The sequence below is a fragment of the Notamacropus eugenii genome, chromosome 1, assembly GCF_028372415.1.
Source record: "Notamacropus eugenii isolate mMacEug1 chromosome 1, mMacEug1.pri_v2, whole genome shotgun sequence".
In the NCBI taxonomy this organism is placed as follows: domain Eukaryota; kingdom Metazoa; phylum Chordata; class Mammalia; order Diprotodontia; family Macropodidae; genus Notamacropus; species Notamacropus eugenii.
Window position 1 is genome coordinate 241,163,064 of NC_092872.1, and position 19,518 is coordinate 241,182,581.

Consider the following 19,518-nt stretch of genomic DNA (forward strand, 5'->3'; position numbering starts at 1 on the left):
CAGGAAAACCCTAAATGGGGTCACAAAGAGTGACTGGAACAACTGAATAATGACATATCTCCTCTCATTAAAGCAGCTGCCAGTCCATTAATCAATGCTCACTTATCTTCAGCATGGTGTAGTGAAAACCCACTCCTTATCTGGAGTGAAAGGGCTTGAATTCCCAGATCTTACTCCTCACCTGTGACCATGACCATGACCATCTACAGAGCTATGGGACTCAATGTCCTCATTTACAAACTGAAGTGGGGGAGGGAATGGTGGGAAATCAGTCATCTGATAGTCTCTCCCTCCTTTGAATTCTTACAGCACTTAAGGACCATGCCTGGTATTGCCAAATGATCTTTTCTGCTTTTTAAAATTTTTATGCATTTTTTTTTTTAGCTCACCCACTTGATTTTAGATTCCTTAAGATCTGGGAGAGTATCACAACTCTTAAGGTGGTGAATGGCAGCCAGTAAATGTAGAACAGACTTTGACACAGAAGGCTTGAAGGGATTGCTGAGAACGAACCTGAGAACACGCATCCCTCTACATCACCACCAGTAAGTAACAATTCACCAGGCTTCCAGTAACTCCAACATTCTCAAGTGAGATAAAATGCGCAGATTGCTTTCTTAGCACAGTGCCTGCTGATACATTGTAGGCACTGAATAAATACTTGTTTTTTCCTCCTTTCCCCTTTTATCTCTGGAGTCAAAGGACCTGGGCTCAAATTCTACTTCAGCCATTTCATATGTGTATGACTTTGGAAAGCTAGGGCAGCTAGGTGGTACAAGGGGCAACTAGGTGGCTCAGTGGTTAGAATGATGGGCCTGGAGTCAGGAAGATCTGAGATCAACTTTAGCCTTAGATACTTGCTAGCTGTGTGACCCTGGGCAAGTCACTTAACCCTGTTGCCTCAGTTTCATCATCTGTAAAATAAGCTGGAGAAAGAAATGGTAACCCATCAGTATCTTTGCCAAGAAAACCCCAAATGGAGTCAAAGAATCTGCAAAATTTGGCTTACTTAAAGGACCTAGAAGGTCACATGTGGCCTTAAGGATGTAGGTTTCCCATCCCTGGACTAGAGACTTCTAGGTATGTTTCCTCCTTCAATCCAGGGGGATTCTCTAAGCAGGAATTCTTAATCTGGGATCTGGGATCTTATTATTTAGAGTTTTCAACATTCGCTTTTATAAGATTTTGAGTTCTAAAATTTCCCCCCTTCCTCCATACCCCCCTTCCCAAGACTGCATGCAATTTGATATAGGTTATATATGTACCATCATATTAAACACATTTCCACATTGGACATGTCATAAAAAAAGAATCAGAACAGAAGGGAAAAATCATGAGAAAGAAAAAACAAAAAAAAGAGAAAACAGTATACTTCAAACTGCATTCAGACTCCATAGTTGCTTCTCTGGATGTAGATGGCATTTCCCATCATGAGTCTTTTGGAGTTGTCTTGGATCTTTGCATTGCTGAGAAGAGCTAAGTCTGTCAAAGTCAGTCATTGCACAGTGTTGCAGTTACAATGTACAGTGTTCTCCTGGTTCTGCTCACTTCACTCAGCATCAGTTCATGCAAGTCTTTCTGGGCTTTTTCTGAAATCTGCCTGGTCATCATTTATTATGAAACAGTAGTATTCCGTTACATTCATATACCACAACTTGCTCAGCCATTCTCCAATTGATGGGCATCCCCTTGATTTCCAGTTCTTGACTACCACAAAAAGAGCTGCTATAAATATTTTTGTACATGTGGGTCTAAGAAAGGATCCAACAGGCTTCATCAGATTAGCAAAGGGGGCCATAGCACAAAAAAGTGTATGAGCTCCTGCTTTAAGGGCAGGAAAATGTGACCACCACCACCACCACCACTACAGCTTCCTTTGGTCTCTCTTACACAAGTAGCCTGGAGACAGCAATCATCTGTATTGGCCCAGCTTAACGCTTGTAGAATTCTGAGCCTGTATACTCTCCCACTCTATAGCCCTCAGTCAATGACCATCTATCCCAGCTTCCAGATCTAGGCCTGCTCACCACTCCTCCATGTGCCTTTATTCTGACTACCCTTGGATTCCAGGCTCACCTACTGCACAGGCACCCCAGCTAGACTCCATATGGGGCCCTTATACTCCATTCTGTTTTTCTACCCCAAGTCTCATGAAACTTCATCTCCAACATGGCCAATTAGTGCTGAATAAATATTTAGGGCTGACTTGTTGATAATCGAGAAGCTGTAAATCAGTACAAGAGAAAGGCAAATGAGTGAGGACTCCATGTCTTGCACTGGTCTAAGCTTCAGGCCGGTGCCCATACCTCCTTAGACCCTACTACTAGCAAGGCCCTGAGTTTGCTGGGTCAGCAGTGACTGCACTCAGCCTTGCATGCACTATAGCTGATACATGATCCTTCTGTAGTTGCATAAGACAGAAGAGAACAGTCAGCTACAGGGGCCCTGAACTTTTCATGGGACGCTTCCTATCACAGAGAAAACTTAAAAACCCTTCAGGTCAACATTTAAAGCCCTTCCCAATGGGTCTTTCCAGCCTCATGTCCCATTGTTTTCCTTCCCATTACTGCGAAGCAGCAGGGTTAGCATTATACAGAGCACCATGAAGACCCGTTGATACTGTTATAGGTTCAAACCTGCCAGAAACAACTTTGATTTTAACATTAATGTAAATTCAAAGAGTGAAATTGGCACAATCTCTTTTGCCATCCCAGAGAGACATGACTCTTTGTTCCTTTCAGGTAACATTTATAGGTACTGAAGAAAGAAAATTAAGATATGTAACGACACAGTTCTGAGTAACCCTGTCTCTAGTTCACTTCTCCTGGATCACTCTCATCCTTGAGGAACCAGTGAGATCCCTTTCACAAATCTATATTGTAAGTCTTAAGTTAGGACAGCTAGATGGTACAGTGGATAAATCAGGGGCCTGAGTCCAAATTTGGCTTCAGACACTTGCTAGCTGTGTGACTGAACAAGTCACTTCACCCTGTTTGCCTGTTTCCTCATCTGTAAAATGAACTAGAAAAGAAAATGGCAAACCACTATAGGATCTTTGCCAAGAAAACCCCAAATGGGGTCTCAACGTGTTGGACAGGACTGAAAACAACTGAACTGAATGAATCTAAGTAGAATAGGGGCAATACGAATACTTCCTGCTGGGTAGAAGAGGGTACCTCCCATGGGGTAGCCCTGAGGAAATACTTTTTTTTCCTTTTTGTCCTGACCTAACAATCCACTTTACCAAGAAGTTTTCCCAAGAATTTTAGAAGGGCTTTTTAGGGAAAAATGTTATTTCTTGATACTTGTAATGAAACTTTTTAAAAAGAGGCATTCAAATACGCTTCCACAGCTTGGATTGGCATGTAGGTCTTTGGCTTCCCAAATCCACTGCTTTTCCCCTTGGTCTTGCCCTGTCCATCCTAACTGATTGGCAGAACCATGGAGTTGATCCAAGGTGGAATTTCTGCTCCTAATCCCACAGTGCATACCTGTTATGTGCCCAGTATTGTGATGGGGACCATGGGGATATACAAGAAATATTATGCGATCTTTGCCTCCCAAGGACACAGTCTAGCTGAAGAAACAAGATACACACAGGAGAAAAGATTGTACTACTTTGTTTGCCAGGGACTCTTGCTGGTGACTCTTGCTGAGCTCTGAACCCCTCACCTCAATTCCTTTTCCTCCCTCCCAACACCAACCCTCTTTTCCTGCACTTCATGGATAGGATCCCTTTCCAATACAATTGACACAGACTAGGAGAAATGAACTCATCATCTTTCTTCAAACCTTTCCCCCTTCCCTCTTATTTTCTGGGGCACCACCATCCTCCCAGAAACCCAGGTCTATAACAGTGTTGTCCTCAGCTCCTCTGATCTCTCACCTGGACCTCCCCAAAATTAGGCAATTGTTTGTCAGTCCTATTTACTCTTGTTAGCATCTCTCACATATGCCCCCTTCTCTTCTCTGATATTGCTATTACCTTGTCCCAGGCCCTTATCACCTCACACCTGGACTGTTGCAAAGCCTGCTGGGATGCAAGAGTGGGGTATTTTCCTGCCTCAAGTACTTCCTCACTCCTGTTCACTTTCCACTCAGCTGTCAAACTGATCTTAAGTGTAGGTCTGACCATGTCACATCCCCAGACCTACCAATAAACTCTACTGGCTCCCTATTATCTTCAGGATCAAAAAGAAAATCCTCTAGTTGTCATTCAAAGCCTTTCATACCCTGGTCCCCTTTCCAGTATTCTTATACTTTACTCCTTCCTCCCCACATACTCTGGGATGCAGTGACACCAGCCTCCTCCTTGTTCCTCATAGAAGACTTCAATGCCCTAATTCCAGTTTAGCATTTTCACCGGCCATCCAGCATGCCTGGAATTCTCTCCCTCCTTATCTCTGCTTTCTGGTTCCCTCTGAGTCTCACCTAAAATCCCACCTTCTGCTAGAAGTCTTTCTTGACACCCTCCCCCATCCCCAAATACCATACTGTCTTGATTGTCCGAAGGTTTTCCTGTGTGGTGTCTGGTTTGTTTTTGTCCATGGTGCCTCCCCCATTGGTGTATAAGCTGCCTGAGTATTGCGGGGGAGGAGGGTATCTCTTTGTATCCCCAGTGCTTAGCAACATTCCTGACTCATAAAGAGTATTTTAATAAATGCCTGTTTACTTGACTTGGCTTGACTTGTTCCTAGCTCTGCCAACAATTTGTGGAGACCTTGGGCGAATCATTTCCTTTCTCTGGGCCTCAGTTTCCTCACCTGCCAAATGCAGGGGCACCTGTTTTGCTTCCTGCCTCAGTGGGGAGGTTGATATGACCTAATGAAACAGATATGCAAGTGATTCAAACCCTGAAAAACAAACCCCACAAACCCCAGGGAATATTAAAGTTGTTCTTCACAATTCAGTCCGGCTTCCCTTTCCCACACTGATTTGGGGTTTTTTTTCCTCCTCCCCAAACCCTTCATAATCAGTACGTTTCTTCTGTAACTAATTATTGTTAAGTCACCCCAAAGCCATGGGAGGAACTTGGGTTTGGTGAAAGACTTCCCCAGGAAGGAAAGGGAGCAGACAGTAGCCTTCCATAGCATCCTCCCACTTCTTATCGTTTAAAAAGCTACAGATAATAGTATAAGGATCATCACTCTCAGGGCCACGGAATTTCAAGGTCTGCAAAGCTCTTTTGATACAGCAACCCTGGGAGGAAGGGGTTGTGCTTATCCCTCTTTTACATAGCTGGGGCAGGCAAGAGAAACGTGACTTGCCGAGAGTCACGCAGACAGCAGATGTCTAGGGCTGGATTCGAACTCGGTGCTTCCTGGAGCCAGCTGCAGCGCTTCATCCACCTAGCCACCTACGAGACCGGAACCAGTCGGCTTTGGAAAGAAGGTTAAAAACAAGGGAATAAAGAAGCATTCAACACTGCACCAGACCCCAGTGAAACATATGCTCGTCCCCATTTTACAGATGAAGAATCGAGGCTCAGGGTCACACGACTGGGAACGGGGCAGAGCTAGGATCCGGCCCTACGCGTCTCTCACTCCCAGGCTCTCTGGTCCAGATAGGGGCTCCGGAGCAGAAGCCACAGGGTGGGGGAGGTGAGAAGGGGAGGGAAGACAAAACAAGGAAGTATTGCGCAAGCGCGGAACACCTGTCAGGGCGGGAGGGCGGAACCGAGCACTGTGATGTCACAAAGCACGCCCTCTTCTCCGCTGCTCGCGCCTGCGCAGGTGCGGCTTCCTCCCGGAAGTGGCGGGTCTCCGCGGAGAGAGCTGCGGAGTCCGGGCGCTAGGGCGGTAGCAGCGCCTGCTGAGCTTGTGGGCTCCTGCCACCCTCCCTCCCCCGCCCCGCCCCGCCCACCATGTCTGCCTTCGACACCAACCCCTTCGCGGACCCGGTGGACGTGAATCCTTTCCAGGTATGGGACGCTCCTGCCGTCCCGGGGAGATTCTGCTTGGGGGCCGCGGCCGGGGCCTTTCCACCTCCGGGAGACGTGGCGCCCAAGGGACGGGCCCCACGCCCAATAAACGAGCCGGGAACCCGAGGTCTGACCAATCAGGGCCGGAGGGGGCGGGACCAGCCACGGGTGGAACGGCGGCGGAGGGGCGGGGTTGGGGGAGGGGGGAGGGTGGCTACAGGTGTTTCGGGGAGGGGACAGCGAGAGTGATTGCAAATGAGGGGGAGGGGCAGGGAAATTGTAAGTAAGGGGGAGGGGGGCAAGAAAAGTAGTTTGTGGGGGTCAGAGGGCAATAAGAGCAGGGAGAACGGTTCTAAAGGGTCGGCTTGGAGAGGGCAGGGAAAGTAAGAGAAAGGGGAAAGTGGTGAGGGGGGAGGGGCTGCCAGGAGGCTGGGGGGCAGCATAGGGAAAGTGGCGATGTGGGGGAAGGAAGGAGGAAAGGTTTTTGGCAGAAGAGGTGTGAGAGAAAAGGGATGTAAAATGAAAGGAGGAAGGTACCCCACCCACCAGGGCCTTGAAGGGTTAAGTTTGCTAAAGAACTTGGACTGGCCCCCACCCCTCCCTTTCCTCCTTGGACCCAGTGAGGAGGAATAGATGGAGAGGCGTTTCTTCTGCTTTAGAAGGTAGACACATCCTCCCTTCTTGTCTTAATATATCTGATCATTAGCGTTTATACTGTGCTTTAGTATGCTGCCTTCCTTATACCTGATCAGGTCAAAAAGAAATGGTGGGAATACATACCCACCCAGACCTAAAATCCAAGGTTTACAACATATAAATGAGTTCAGAGATTTGTAGTATCTCTCCTGAATTTTGAAATTGAGAGGTGGGGAGAAGTTGTGGTTGTTTACTGCATCCAGGTGGAATTAGGGACATTGTGGAAATTCTTGAGGTGCAAGCTGGATTCAAGGACCTCTGCCCTGTGTGCCCTGCAGGTTATCCTGCCCCACCCTCCATTCTCCTGGACCTCAGTTTTCTCACCAGTGGACTAGATGATCTTGAAGCCCCTTTCAACTCTAATTTTGTGGCTTTGGGATTCTGAAGTGAGGTGTACTTCTTTTACAGAAGGGGGAAAGTGTATCCAAAAGTTCTTTGTGGGCCAGAACCTGATTTAGGAAAGCTTCTGGGGACAGGTAACTAAGGATTTACCCTATTCACAAGATATTGTTGATTGTTCACTTAACCTAAATTTCCTGCAGACTCAGTAGAGCTCATTATGTTGGTTCACAGGACTTTCCTCCTTAAAGGGCCCTGCTAGTTTAGGGGGGGGCCACTGTGGTTGATATCCTGAGTCCTTCCTGCAACTTAGCACACCCTTTCTACTTCCTTCCCCGTTTTCAGTGTCCAATAACATAAAAGTAAAAGAAGACTTTAATCGTGTAATACAGTTATACACTAATGTGAGAATGAAAATACTTACTACTTTTTCAGACAGGGATACTCAGCCAGTGGGAGGACACTCAAATCTATACAAGTCTCTCTCTCTTTTTTTTTTTTATCATGACATGACCATGTTTGATATCCTTTTTCCAAACCTTTCAAGTGATCAGTGACAAATAAACAGCATTTTCATTGTTTATGAGAAAGGGGGTGAGGCGGCAGCTAAATGGTGCAGTGTATAGAGCTTCTGGCCTGGAGTCAGGAAGACCCAAATTCAAATCCAGCCTGAGACACTAACTCTGTGACCCAGGGCAGGTCAGTTAACCTGCTTGTCTCAATTTCCTCATCTGTAAAATGAACTGGAGAAGGAAATGGCGGGTTATTCCATTATCTTTACCACCAAATACTAAGTAATGTTAAGCATACAAAACATTCATTACTTGCAGCATAAGGTTGTTTTCAGACAGATTTCTCTTGTAGGAAATTTGTCTCCGTTACTAAATGAGGGCCAGTAAATGTCTCTGGCTGGTTAATACACGGAGATGGCTGACTTAAAGGTATGTTCCAACCAGTATCTCCTTTCACTGTATTTATCAGGCTATAATAAAAGAGTAAAGGTTGAGTTAAATTTTACTGAAAATGGGATACCTTGGGTGGGCAGGACAAAAGTTTACTTGGTTTTTTTGGCCTGTTGGGTCTAGAAACAAGAGATTCCTGTATGTTCACCTGCCAGGACAGCCAGCTATCCAAAGATGCCAGGGGTTTGTTTCCAGCCCTGGAGCTGGACAAAATGAGGAGTCGGAAGCCTGCTCCCTTTTTCTTAGCAGTGCTTTGGGGACACCATTCCAGGATCTCCAACCTGTGTAATCTGTATAATCTTCAACCCCAGAAATTATGCTAACCATTTTGGAGGCCTCTTCTGCATTCAGCTGAAATCCAGTATCCATCAGTTGTCATGGAAGTGTACCACCAGGATACAGGCAGAACAGGAAGCAGCTGGGGTCCCATGAGCAGCAGCATCTGACTGCTGACCTTGTGTCCAGAGAAGAGAAAAATCTGCTTGCAATGCTGCTCCTTGCAAACTTGTTCTGGTGCCCTGTGCAGGCTTTGAGGGGAAGTTCTACTTACCAGGCCCCAAAGTCCTGGCCTTGCTCAAAGCTAGTCCCCTTCAGGCTCATTCTCTGGCTGGGTGGAGAGTCTGCTGCCTTTCTGCCTACATAGGATAACTGGTGGGTGTAGGGCCCAGGAAGCTTGGGTGTGAGCACATGTTCATTTACTCAAGGTGGTGACACATAATTCAAAGAAGGACTTAAAAAGAGAATAGGGATTATAAACTCTTGCAAGCCAAAATCTTCTTTGACCTTTATCCTGTGGAATGGAAATGGAATCCACCAGAGAAATGAAGAGCCTCTCACTTCCTTACTCCTGTTCTTTGCTGCCTCCCCCATATCTTACCTTCTTATTGGTGGGGCTGTATTTTTGTGACACCTTTACTTCAACATAGGAATAATTGTGATGATTGGAAATATTCAAGAAGAAGAGCAGTTGGCATAATTTTCAGTCCAGGATGTGTTCAAAAGACTATTGCGCTCTTTGGACAAAATGGAAAATTGCAAGTAAGGTGATAACCTTCACAACCGAGATGAGTTTCACTTCATTGGCACACACTGATCACTCCTTTAATTACAGTTTATCTGCTTTGCACTTTCTGGGGAGGAGATGGCTTGGCCTCAGGCTATTCCTGGGACTCCTCCTACTGTCAGATTATAGCTCAGAGTCTGGGGCAAGGGGGCAAAGGGGTAGCAGGGTATAGCTTGCTCCCCAGGTAAGGAGCCATTTGATCTGGCCCGAGACTGACTTTTGTATGGGGTAGAGCTTCTAAACTTAGGGGTCTGTGGAGAGTTTTTAGAGGTTCTGGGAACTTGGATGAAAAAAAATTGCATCTTTATTTTCACTACCTTCGGGTTAAATTTAAACTTTCCTTCTATTTTTAATTAAAAAAAAAAATCAAAGCAGAACATTCTTAGAAGCAGGTATAGGCTTTACCAGACTGCTGAAGAAGTCCGTGATGCAGAAGAGGTCAGGTACCCCTGATGTGTTGATAAACTTTGCTTTCATTTAGGGTTCAAGAAAAATGAGACCACCTAGGTTAATTCTGGGGCGCCTTATCTAACTGGAAATTTCTGCCAAACCAATCCCATAAACTCCCAGAGAGAGGGAGTGGGATAAGTGGAGGTTCTGCCTGACAAAGTAAAGCTTTCAACCCCAGCCTGCCGACAGATACATAATAACTCTCGATCACATTGCTTCTTTGCAGTTTAGAGATAATCTCTGTTCCTTAAGGGTTTCAAACATTTCTCCATGGTGGAAGGGGAAAGAAGACATAGGCCTTGGCCATGTGCACAGTGTCACTTGACATTTCCTACACCTTTATCCTGATGTCTTAGTTTGCCCAGGGTAGGTCTAGAGTCTGAAGAATGGCCTGGTGCCTTGCATGTTAGGGAATGTGTGATTTTCAATAGGGAAATCAGTGTCCTAGGGAGAGTTTGGAGCCTGTAGTATTTGTCCTGTCCTCTGACTCTCACAGGAAGCATGATCCTGGACATTGGCAACCATCCTTGCCTGTCAGGTGATCTTGAATGAGGATGCTTCCTTTGTTGTCTTCCATGAGGTGAGGGAAAAATCAAGTCCAGCATCTCCTTGGTTTGGAGAGTGAGGAAGAGTATATAGAAGACATTTCACTGGGAAATAGGAGTGCCGGTGGATCTAGGCTCTGCTTTGTCTTGGAGGTGGTTAGTCCTGTACCAGGCTAACAGTAATATTTAACCAGAACAAACAAGACTGAATTGTCACTCTTCCAGAGAGGGGTTGTTTTAGATTTTGGTGAACCAATGGTTCAGCCAGTGCTTTTTCTGCAAATTTAAGAAACATTTACTGAATACAAACTTGTGTGCTAGACATTGTAGGGTAGGCCTGTCATCTACGAGGGAAATAATTTGCAAGAGAGAATATGATAAATAAAGTCTCTAAGAAAGGTACAAGGGTCAGAGGAGAGAGAATCACTTCCAGCTAAGGGAATGAGAAAGTCTTAGGGAGACAGAGAACATTTGAACTGGGCATTTGAGGAGGGCTGAGAGAAAGAAGAGGCCAAGGAAGGGGTATGCCTTGTCGTGTCTCGATGCCAAGAGCAAAGGCGAGGAAGGATAGATCATTTTCTAGGTCAGAAGTCCAATTTGATGTGAGCATTGGGGTGTAATGATGAAGATATTACTTGTGTATTTTATTGTCTTTCAACCTCACAGGCCAGGTTGGCATGATAGGTCTCATCTTTCCCATTTTACAGATGAGGAAATTGAGGTTTATCAAAATCAGGTGACTTGCCCAGGATCCTACAGGACATGGGAAGAAAAAGCTTTTGGGACAGAAAGGGAGGTTGGGTCCAAGTTGGAAAGGCTTTGGTGCCAGTTTGAAGAGTCTGGGTTTTCTTTGTAGGCAGTACAGTACTATAGTACTGCCCCCCACAGAGAAAGAGGCCACAGGGGCGGCCTTGATCCTCTGATGAACCTGTAGGTACTCTCTGGGCTTCTGGCCCAGCTCAACTCTCTGGGGCTGAGGTTTGAAGTAATTTTTCTTTGTTTCTTTCTTTTCATTTTGCTCCATAATGACTTGACGTGTCGGGTGTCTCAGAAAGGCCTGGAATTTCACAAGCTTCAAAATTATGATGTCTCCTCACCAATCAGAGCCCTTACCTTGCAGGAAAGAATTGATCCCGCCATGCTTTTACCTCCTTCAGCATTCATTCAGTAAACTATTTTATAGAGTGCCAGTTGTGTCCACAACCCTGAAACTAGCACTCAGCTGGGCTACAAGTTATAGGGGAAGAAAAGACCAGGAAAAGCTTAGGATGCAGGAGATGAACCAGGACTTGGGCAGCATAAGTAAAGAATGACTGTAAAGCCACATGAACTGCCCACATGGCCTTCTCAGCAGCTTCTCATGGGGGAGAGGTCTGACCTTGACCCAAAGCAAAGTATTTTTTAAGCTTGGCTTCAGAGATGGAAGGGCCCTAAGTGGTCATTTGGTTCACTTCCCTCACTTTACAGGTGCAGAAGTGGAGGCCCAGAGCTGTGAAGTGACTGGCCCAATGTCAGAGAGTTGGTGGTAAAGCCACGGTTTTAACTCAGGTCTTCGAACTCCCAGAAGCAGCATGGAGAAATGGATAGAGTGCTGGACTGTACTCAGGAAGATCCGAGTTCAAATCCTGTCTCTGACACAGTGTGACCTTAGGCAAATCGTTTCATGCCCCTGAGTCTCCATCTCTGAACCTATAAAATTAGGGAGTTGGACTAAGTGATCACCAAGGACCTTTTAATTCTAAATTCAAGATCTTATGACTTCAAATCTAGTGCTTTTTCCACAAGTCTGTGCCTTGTAGCAAGTCCCTAATGTGAGCGAGGTCTCTGGAGTTAATGTTCCTCTTTATGGAGTTCAATAAGAAATATGAGATAACATTTTATACTGTTTAAGTATGTGTGTTAGGTCATTTTTTTCAGCTGTGTTCAATTCTCCATGACCCCATTTGGGGTTTTTTTGGCAAAGGTACTGGGGTGGTTTGCTATTTCCTTCTTCAGCTGATTTTACAGATAAGGAAACTAAAGCAAGCAGAGTTAAAAGACTTGCCCAGGGTCAGACAGCTAATAAGTGTCTGAGGCCAGATTTGAAGATGAGTCATTGATGTATAATTGCTCCGTATTGTGGATTACTCCCTTTGAATCAATGAGTAAAAGTTAATCACCCACTTTGGGCATGGGAAGTTTTTGTCCTTCATTTTAACTTCTAGTTTAGCCAGGAGCAAGGGTGAATCCCATTACAGACAAGGCTGTGTCTGGACCTCAGTCACCAGAATTCATCTAAGGGTCTTAAAGGGACAGGCTTTTCATGTGTCCAGGTGATGTTGAGGTGACAGGCCCTCTTAAGTGAAGCAGTGTGGGCTGAACTGGAGTCAAAGGACTTGACTTTGCTTTACAGTCTGATTTTGAATGCCACTTACTAGTTTTGTGACCTTGGGCAAGTGTTTTCACCTTTTGGGCCTCAGTTTCCTTGTCTGAAATATAGTGGAACTGCCCCAGAAGGTGCTGCCTTGACTTCAGGGCCACACCTGTTCTGTGGAAGCCTTCTCCTCCCATGAAAGCATCTGAATAGTGTCACCTAGAGAAAGTATAGGAATGCCTGTTAGATTCCTTCATTACGCAAAGCTTGGACCCAAGTCAGTGCATTGTAACACCTGTAATGCCTGCTAGCAAAGACTCCTCCCCATGGTGACATAGACTCAGGTAATGAGTTCTTGGATAGGGAGTGTCCAATTTCTGGGCCATAACAAGTTGATGGCTCATCCTGGCTCTGAAATGAGAGTAAGTGCTCCATGTGTCTGTCCCTCGAGAGGCCAGGGTTTTTAGAGCTGTCAGCTGACCCTTGATCTAACTGAAAGAAAGATGTCCCCAGTCTGCCCCTTGGAGTATGTTTTATTAGTCACTAAAGCAGGGTGATTTCCAGCCTACAGTGGGTCTGGGGAGTCTTCTCTTCATGTACTAGTTCCACCAGTTCCAGTGAATCTGGGCACTAGCAGGTGTGGGGGTACCTAGGGCTGAGCCTTGTTCCTGAAGACTTGGTGATGCTGGTTGTTACCCCTCCTCACCCCTCTTGTCTGTACTTTCCTGGATCCTGTTCTGGTCCGGGCAGGCTCTCAACTGGCAGCTGATCCTGTATCAAGGTGCGGCATGAGGGGTTCCCCTTCTCAGAGACCTTTGTATAGTATGAGAAGATTTAAGACCCAAAGAAATAAGGAAATTGTAGCATGAGAGTAAGGAGGATATTTTTGGGCAGGGACCTCTTCAAGCAGCAGTCTAGGCAATCCCAGAAGGTAGGTCCTGGTGTTCCATCTCGGAAAGAGTGGTCTCGCTTTAAGGTGATGATCCCTCTAGCTGCCTTGATGTTCCCGTCTCTTCTTAGAGCCGAGAAACTAGAAAAGAGAAATGAGAGAGAGCAGAAAAGAGACATGAGAGAGGCATGGAGGGGGAGGGGAGGCCAGTGTTTGCAGGAGCAGGTCAGTCTTTGGAGAGAGTCATTCCAGAGTGCTTCATCATTCAGGGGCTCAGCGTGAGGGGGGCAGCGAGCTGGCAGGATCCCTTCCTCCCAGGAAAGTACCTTCTGGAGTCAAGAAACAAGCTCTCTGCAGACTTTGTGATACAAACTTGACTGGCTGAAGAGACCTCACTGTTGGCAGGAATAGGCTTTGAATGGCAAGGAGGATCTGAGGCAAGTGGACACAGCTCCTTGGAAACCCTAAGGTTCTGTGGGTGGGTTCTTGTTCCCTGTGGGCAGCTCTCCCTGGCTCCCTCTTGTCACCTGGAACCCTGGCATCTCGTAGTCTGGCTCCAAGCAGAATTTGGGGACTGGGCTCTCACATCATTGATCAGCCAGGGATTTATGGAGGAAGGGCACAGGAAGACTACCCTGCCCTAGCCTCCTGGGAGTATCATTGAGTAAGAAATGGAGGTGAGGCAGGCCTTTAGTAGAAAGAGAATGGAGCTTCAGGTCCAAAGACTTGGATTCAGGTCTTGTCTTGGCCGCTTTCCACTAGCTCTGTAACTGTACAAAGTGCCTTGCCCTTTCTGAACCTCCATTTCCTCATAAGAACTGACATTTATAACTAGTACTTTACAGCTTTAACGCATTTTACTAATAAATCATCTCACTTGGTCTCCCATCTATCCTTGGGAAATAGGTAGCCCACGTATAGCATTTACCTCTGAGTTGGGCTCCCCTGGCTCTTTTGGAGTTCAGAGTACTGTCCCCTTGGGGCGATGGTAGGTATCTCAAGGCCTCTGGATCTGGCTTCCACCAAGGGCCTATCATTCTGGCTGCCTTTGGTCACAGAGCTGTGCAGACCACATGTATCCATCTCAGGTAGAGGTAGGCAGCTCCCTTTTGCTCGATTTGCAGGAAGGCCTTCTGTCTTCTTGTTCATGGGCTTCTGGCCGACTCTGTGTGCTAGGGGGAGAAGTTACTCTTGGAGGTCCTCAATTGAATTTCTGGCTCATTATCCAGTCTCATATATATTTCTGATTTGTATTGGGATAGGAATAGGAGAGCCAGGTGGAGGCAGACGCCACCTTAGCAGGACCTCTTATTTGATCTTCCCAACAAGCCTGTGAAATAGGTCAGCACTGTTTATTATCTCCATTTTATTGCTAAAGAAACACTCAGAGAGTTGTCACCTCAAATCCCATAGCAAGTAAGTGACAGAGCTGGGCCTTCAGCTTTGGTCTTCAGGCTCAGTTTAATTCATTAAGTGCCTACTGTGTGCTAGATCAAGCACTGCAGATAAAAGAGAACAAAGCCAGTACCGGCCTTCAAGATGCTTACGTTCTACTGGGGTAAAACAACATGTACAAAGGTCATACGTGCAAAGTAAACACACAATAAGATTGGAGGGCAAAGTCAGGAAAGGTTTCATGTAGGAGGCAGCATTTGAACAGAACCTTGACTGAAGCCAAACAGAAAAAAGGGAGGATAGATTGTCCAAAGAAAGGCCTGGTGGCTGAAGAGGAAATCTCATTTGTAGGAGACACTGAGCAGCCAGTTTGCCAGTCCATAGACTGTGTGGTGGGATCAGAATGGGGGAGGCCAGGTCCAGATATGAAGAACTTTTACTACCAAGCAGGAGTCTTATTTTATCCTAGAGGCCATCTGAGGGAGGGTGCTTCTGGAAGGTCAGGCCTGGGCCCCCGTTGGGTCATCATGTTGACAACTGTGTGGAGGCTGACTTGGAAAGTGGAGCCCACTAGGAAGCTAGGGGACATGAGAGGTGATGAGGGCCTGCAGTAGAATGGGGACTAGCCTTATTATGAGATGTCATGAATGTAGAATCAATAAGACTGTAAATGATTGGATGGGAAAGTTGAAGGTGGCCTGGGACGAGCCAGTGAACGTTGTCTACTATGTGCTGAAGAGAGCCCCTGCCCCCAAGGAGCTCACCATCTGAAGACGCAAAAGAATATAGGCAGTGCAGGTGGAAGAACAGACCCTGGGTGCCTGACCCAGGGCCCTCTTTTTCCCTGAAGTTGAAACCAGACTTGGCATCACATGCAAAGTGGAGTGAGGATAGAGTACAGTTTCTTCCTATATTAAGAAAGGCATTGAGAGGAGTTTAGTGCTCCATCCTTCAGCCTGTAGTCAAGGGAGAGCCGGCTGTGGGAGTGATATTGGTCAAGGCTGGAGTTAGCCCTGGGTGGTGAGATTAGAGAGGATGAGCTTGTTCTGGGAGGGGCAACATGTTTTGGACATGGTGAGTTTGTGGGGCCTGTGGGACATCTGAATGAAGACGTCCAGTGAGCCATTGGTGAGAGCACAAGATTTCTCATTCAGTACTAGAAAGCTGTGAAAACACATTGTATCCCCCTTCCTGTAGTGTACAGAGTGTACTCTCAAGAACTGGCATTTTATTTCAGGGTGTCAGAAGCGCAATATTAGATGGACCCAGCAGGTCCTGGTTGTAACTGTGCCAGCTCTAGAGGGTCACCTGCCCTTTGTTGCCATGTGTCACTGGGGTAAATGCCCATGAGCCAGGCTGTGGGGAGGGACGAAAATAGGATGGCAACTTGGCTCTTTGCATTAATAAACTGCTTCAGATTTCCCAGCTCATTTCCCTCTCCAGTGGACTTTAAATGTATTTATGGGCCTTTCCCATCATCTTCTCAGGATCCATCTGTGACCCAGCTGACCAATCCCCCTCAGGGTGGCCTGGCGGAATTCAACCCCTTTTCAGAGAATTCCCAGCTGGTGAGTATGCCCTTGTATCTCGAAACTTCTGTCTCCCCCACCATGATAGTACCCTGCCCACCTCCCTCATTCATACATAGCTTGTGTCTCCCTCTGGAGCCTTGGTACCAAGAACCTGGGCCCTGTTTTGGGATAGTGGGATAAAGAAGAGGAGGCAACTCTGATGACATCTGTGCTCTAGAAGGAACAACTTTAAAGTAATGTAGATGTCATCCTGGGAGTTCTGGTAGACTCTCAGTGAAGAATGATGGGTTTTTTTTTTTCCTGATTGGGAGGAGGTTTGAGCCATTGAAATTTCCTTCTCCAAAGGAGAAAGAATGAAAAAGCAGGTGAAAACAAGTATTGTTCCCATAATTCATTGGTTCATAGGAATGCTAAATTTGGTCTCATAGTGACTTTGATTTCTTCTGGACAAGAAACTGGGGACAGCCTGTAGCTTGAGCTGAGATCCCGGGTCTAGGATAGATGGCTTAATCAAGTCTGTCCCAGTGAGTGGTTCTTCTCACCAAAGCCCCAGCCATGCATTTGCTGCTGCTGTGGGGACCTGTGCCTTCTGGAAAGGACTTGTGCCTTCTGGAGGTCCTTGTACCCATCTGCCTCTGTGTTGGTGTTTGGTGGGGTTTGTCCCTTCCTCAGACCTGCAAGGCCTGCACACACCTTCCTCTTCAATCTTTTCCTCTCTATTCCCTTAGACAAATGCAGCAGCAACGACAGTCCCAGTCCCCCAGGCCACTGGGCCATCGCAGCCTGCAGTCCTCCAGCCCTCAGTGGAACCTACCCCCCAGGTACTGTATAGAAGCAGCCCCCCCCCCGCCCCTCACTACCTATTGGCAGACTGAGAATGGGTAGCACCATCACTGCCTCTTGTGAACCTGCTTTGCCCCGGTATTCAAGGGGAGGGACACAGTCTTGGGTTTTTCTAATTCAGTTCCATTAGGAAATAATCAACATACGGGATCTCTAGATTATCCTGAGCTTTCTCTCTGGAGGCAGTCAGCTCAGTCCTTTTCGTTAGGGAGGTCTGTGGCAGTGACTGGTCCTCACTTATCCAAATGGGCTGAGGAGGGAGAAGGCTGAGAGACTCTGGACATGGTCACCTGGGTTTGGGCCTGTCTCCTGCCTGGGCACCCGGTTTCTCTTCCATTCTTCAGTGACTGGCTTTCTTGATGCTCTTCCAGGCAATAGAGAGTTAGAGAATTGTAGACTCAGACACAGTGTAGTTGTATGTTGTAACTCCTGCTTAGACAGTCTGACAAGTACCTGCCTACCAGGTTCCAGGCAGTGAGCTGGTTCACAGAGAGATAGATGCTTCCAGGAAGAGATCGTGTTCTGAATGGCAGCCACATGCGAAAGCTTCCTAAGGTAGGCATTAAGCGTAGATGTGAGAGAGTGAGAGCTCCCCAAGCCAGTGCCCCAGCCAGACTGAGCAGTGTGTGCTCAAGTAACCCATGTTCCCATTCGGACAATACAAGCCTGGCTAGGCTCCCTCTCAGTTCCATTTTCCCCAGAACCCGGTTCTCAGTATCATACAGTAGAAAGAGCACTGGGTTCCAAATCCCACCTGTTGACATTGATTGTGTCTGTGCAACCTCGGGTCAATCCCTTCACCTCCTCACGTGCACGATGAAGGAATGGGGCCTGGCAGCTTCTGAGACCGTTTCCTCCTATAGATGGCCTGTGATCCCTTCCTGTCTTCCATGATTGCTTTTACTTAACTCTGGGGAAGACCCTGGGTGGCACAGATGGAAGAAGCCAGGTCTTTGGCCAGGTCTTTGGTTTGAGGCCTGGATACTTTACCCCTTCTGGCCTCCTCATCTGGAAAGTGGGGTCGGACCAGATGACCTTAAAGGCCCTCCCCACTTATTTAAAACATCCTTGGAACCACTGAGGCTCTGCACAAAAGCAAACCTCTCCCATGAGTGATAGGGGCATCCTTCAGCCTTGCGGCAGCCCTCCCCCCAAACAGCCCTGGGCAAGATCCTGCTTCTCCATTGGGGTACACATTGGGGGCTGCAGGAGCACAGGCTTAGCAAGGGGAAGGGGCCAGAAGCCCTGGAACTTGTTCCCTGGGACTCTCCCAGGCCCTGGATTCCTGGGCCATAACCACTGGGAGCTGCTTTGGAAGACATGCAAACAGACCACCCAGAAAGGTTGCATGGCTACAATAACCATGTAGGGCCTACGTCTTTTCCTCCTCAAGACCTCCTGGGGGACTGGGGATGGAATGGAACATGGATTCCTTCTTCAGGAAGGCCTGGCTTTCCCCAATTGATAAATGGTCAAAGGATATGAACAGGCAATTTTCAGAGGAAGAAATTAAAGCTATCTATAATCATATGAAAAAATGCTCTAAATCACTATTGGTTAGAGAGATGCAAATCAAAACAACTCTGAGGTACCACATCACACCTATAAGATTGGCAAACATGACAGAACAAGAAAATGATAAATGCTGGAGAGGATGTGGGAGAGTTGGAACACTAATTCATTGTTGGTGGAGCTGTGAGCGCATCCAACCATTCTGGAGAGCAATTTGGAACTATGCCCAAAGGGCTACAAAAATGTGCATACCCTTTGACCCAGCAATATCGCTACTAGGACTATATCCCCAAGAGATCATAAAAATGGGAAAGGGTCCCACATGTACAAAAATATTTATAGCAGCACTCTATGTAGTTGCCAAAAACTGGAAGTCAAGGGGATGTCCATCAATTGGGGAATGGCTGAATAAATTATGGTATATGAATGTAATGGAGTACTATTGTGCCATAAGAAATGATGAACAAGAAGACTTCAGAGAGGCCTGGAAGGACTTATATGACCTGATGCTGAGTGAAAGGAGCAGAACCAGGAGAACTTTATGCACAGCAACAACCATAGTGTGTGAGAGTTTTTTCTGGTAGACTTAGATTTTTGTAATAACACAAGAACTTCTGAAAAAAAAAAAAAAATCCCAATGGTGGACCTCAAGGCAAAATGCCTTCCACACTCAGAGAGAGAAATAGGGAAGTCACTCACATAATGTAGCAGATCATGTTTGTGTATGTGTATCTGTTTGTGTATCATGTTCTGATTTGTTATACGGATTCTTTCATTTATCTTAGTCTGACTACATAGCATGACTATAGTGAAAATATACTCAATAGGAAAGTATATGTAGAATCTATACAGAATTGTATGCAGTCGTGGGGAGGGAGGGAGGTAGTGGGGGGTGGGTGGGGAGGGATAAAATCGCAATTGTATGGCAATGATTGTTAAACATTAAAAAAATAAAAAAAATTAATAAAAAAAAAAAAAAAGGAAGGCCTGGCTTCAGGGGCCACTGAACCCCTGTGAAG

The 19,518-nt window shown here is 46.5% G+C and overlaps 2 protein-coding genes across 4 annotated transcripts in view; one reads left to right on the forward strand and one right to left on the reverse strand.

The window, feature by feature from the left end:
• The window catches only part of MPI (mannose phosphate isomerase), a 20,220-nt gene extending 14,193 nt beyond the window's left edge, over positions 1-6,027 (reverse strand). Inside the window, exons 1-3 of one of the 3 annotated variants that reach the window (XM_072628326.1) lie at positions 5,885-6,027; positions 5,268-5,378; positions 4,764-4,821 (exon numbers count right to left, since the gene is read on the reverse strand). Coding sequence is in view for 1 of the 3 variants with exons in the window: in XM_072628324.1 (XP_072484425.1) it covers positions 4,490-4,562 (73 nt within the window). In the remaining 2 variants the exon portion in view is untranslated. Of the gene's footprint in view, positions 1-4,489; positions 5,379-5,884 lie in introns of those variants that run through there. The other 2 variants (XM_072628324.1, XM_072628327.1) reach the window with 2 other exon arrangements.
• Positions 5,729-19,518, forward strand: part of SCAMP2 (secretory carrier membrane protein 2) — a 22,519-nt gene continuing 8,729 nt past the window's right edge. The window contains exons 1-3 of the mRNA XM_072628328.1: positions 5,729-5,920; positions 16,100-16,180; positions 16,873-16,965. Coding sequence (XP_072484429.1) covers positions 5,864-5,920; positions 16,100-16,180; positions 16,873-16,965 — 231 coding nt within the window. The 5' untranslated portion in view covers positions 5,729-5,863. The remainder of the gene's footprint in view (positions 5,921-16,099; positions 16,181-16,872; positions 16,966-19,518) is intronic.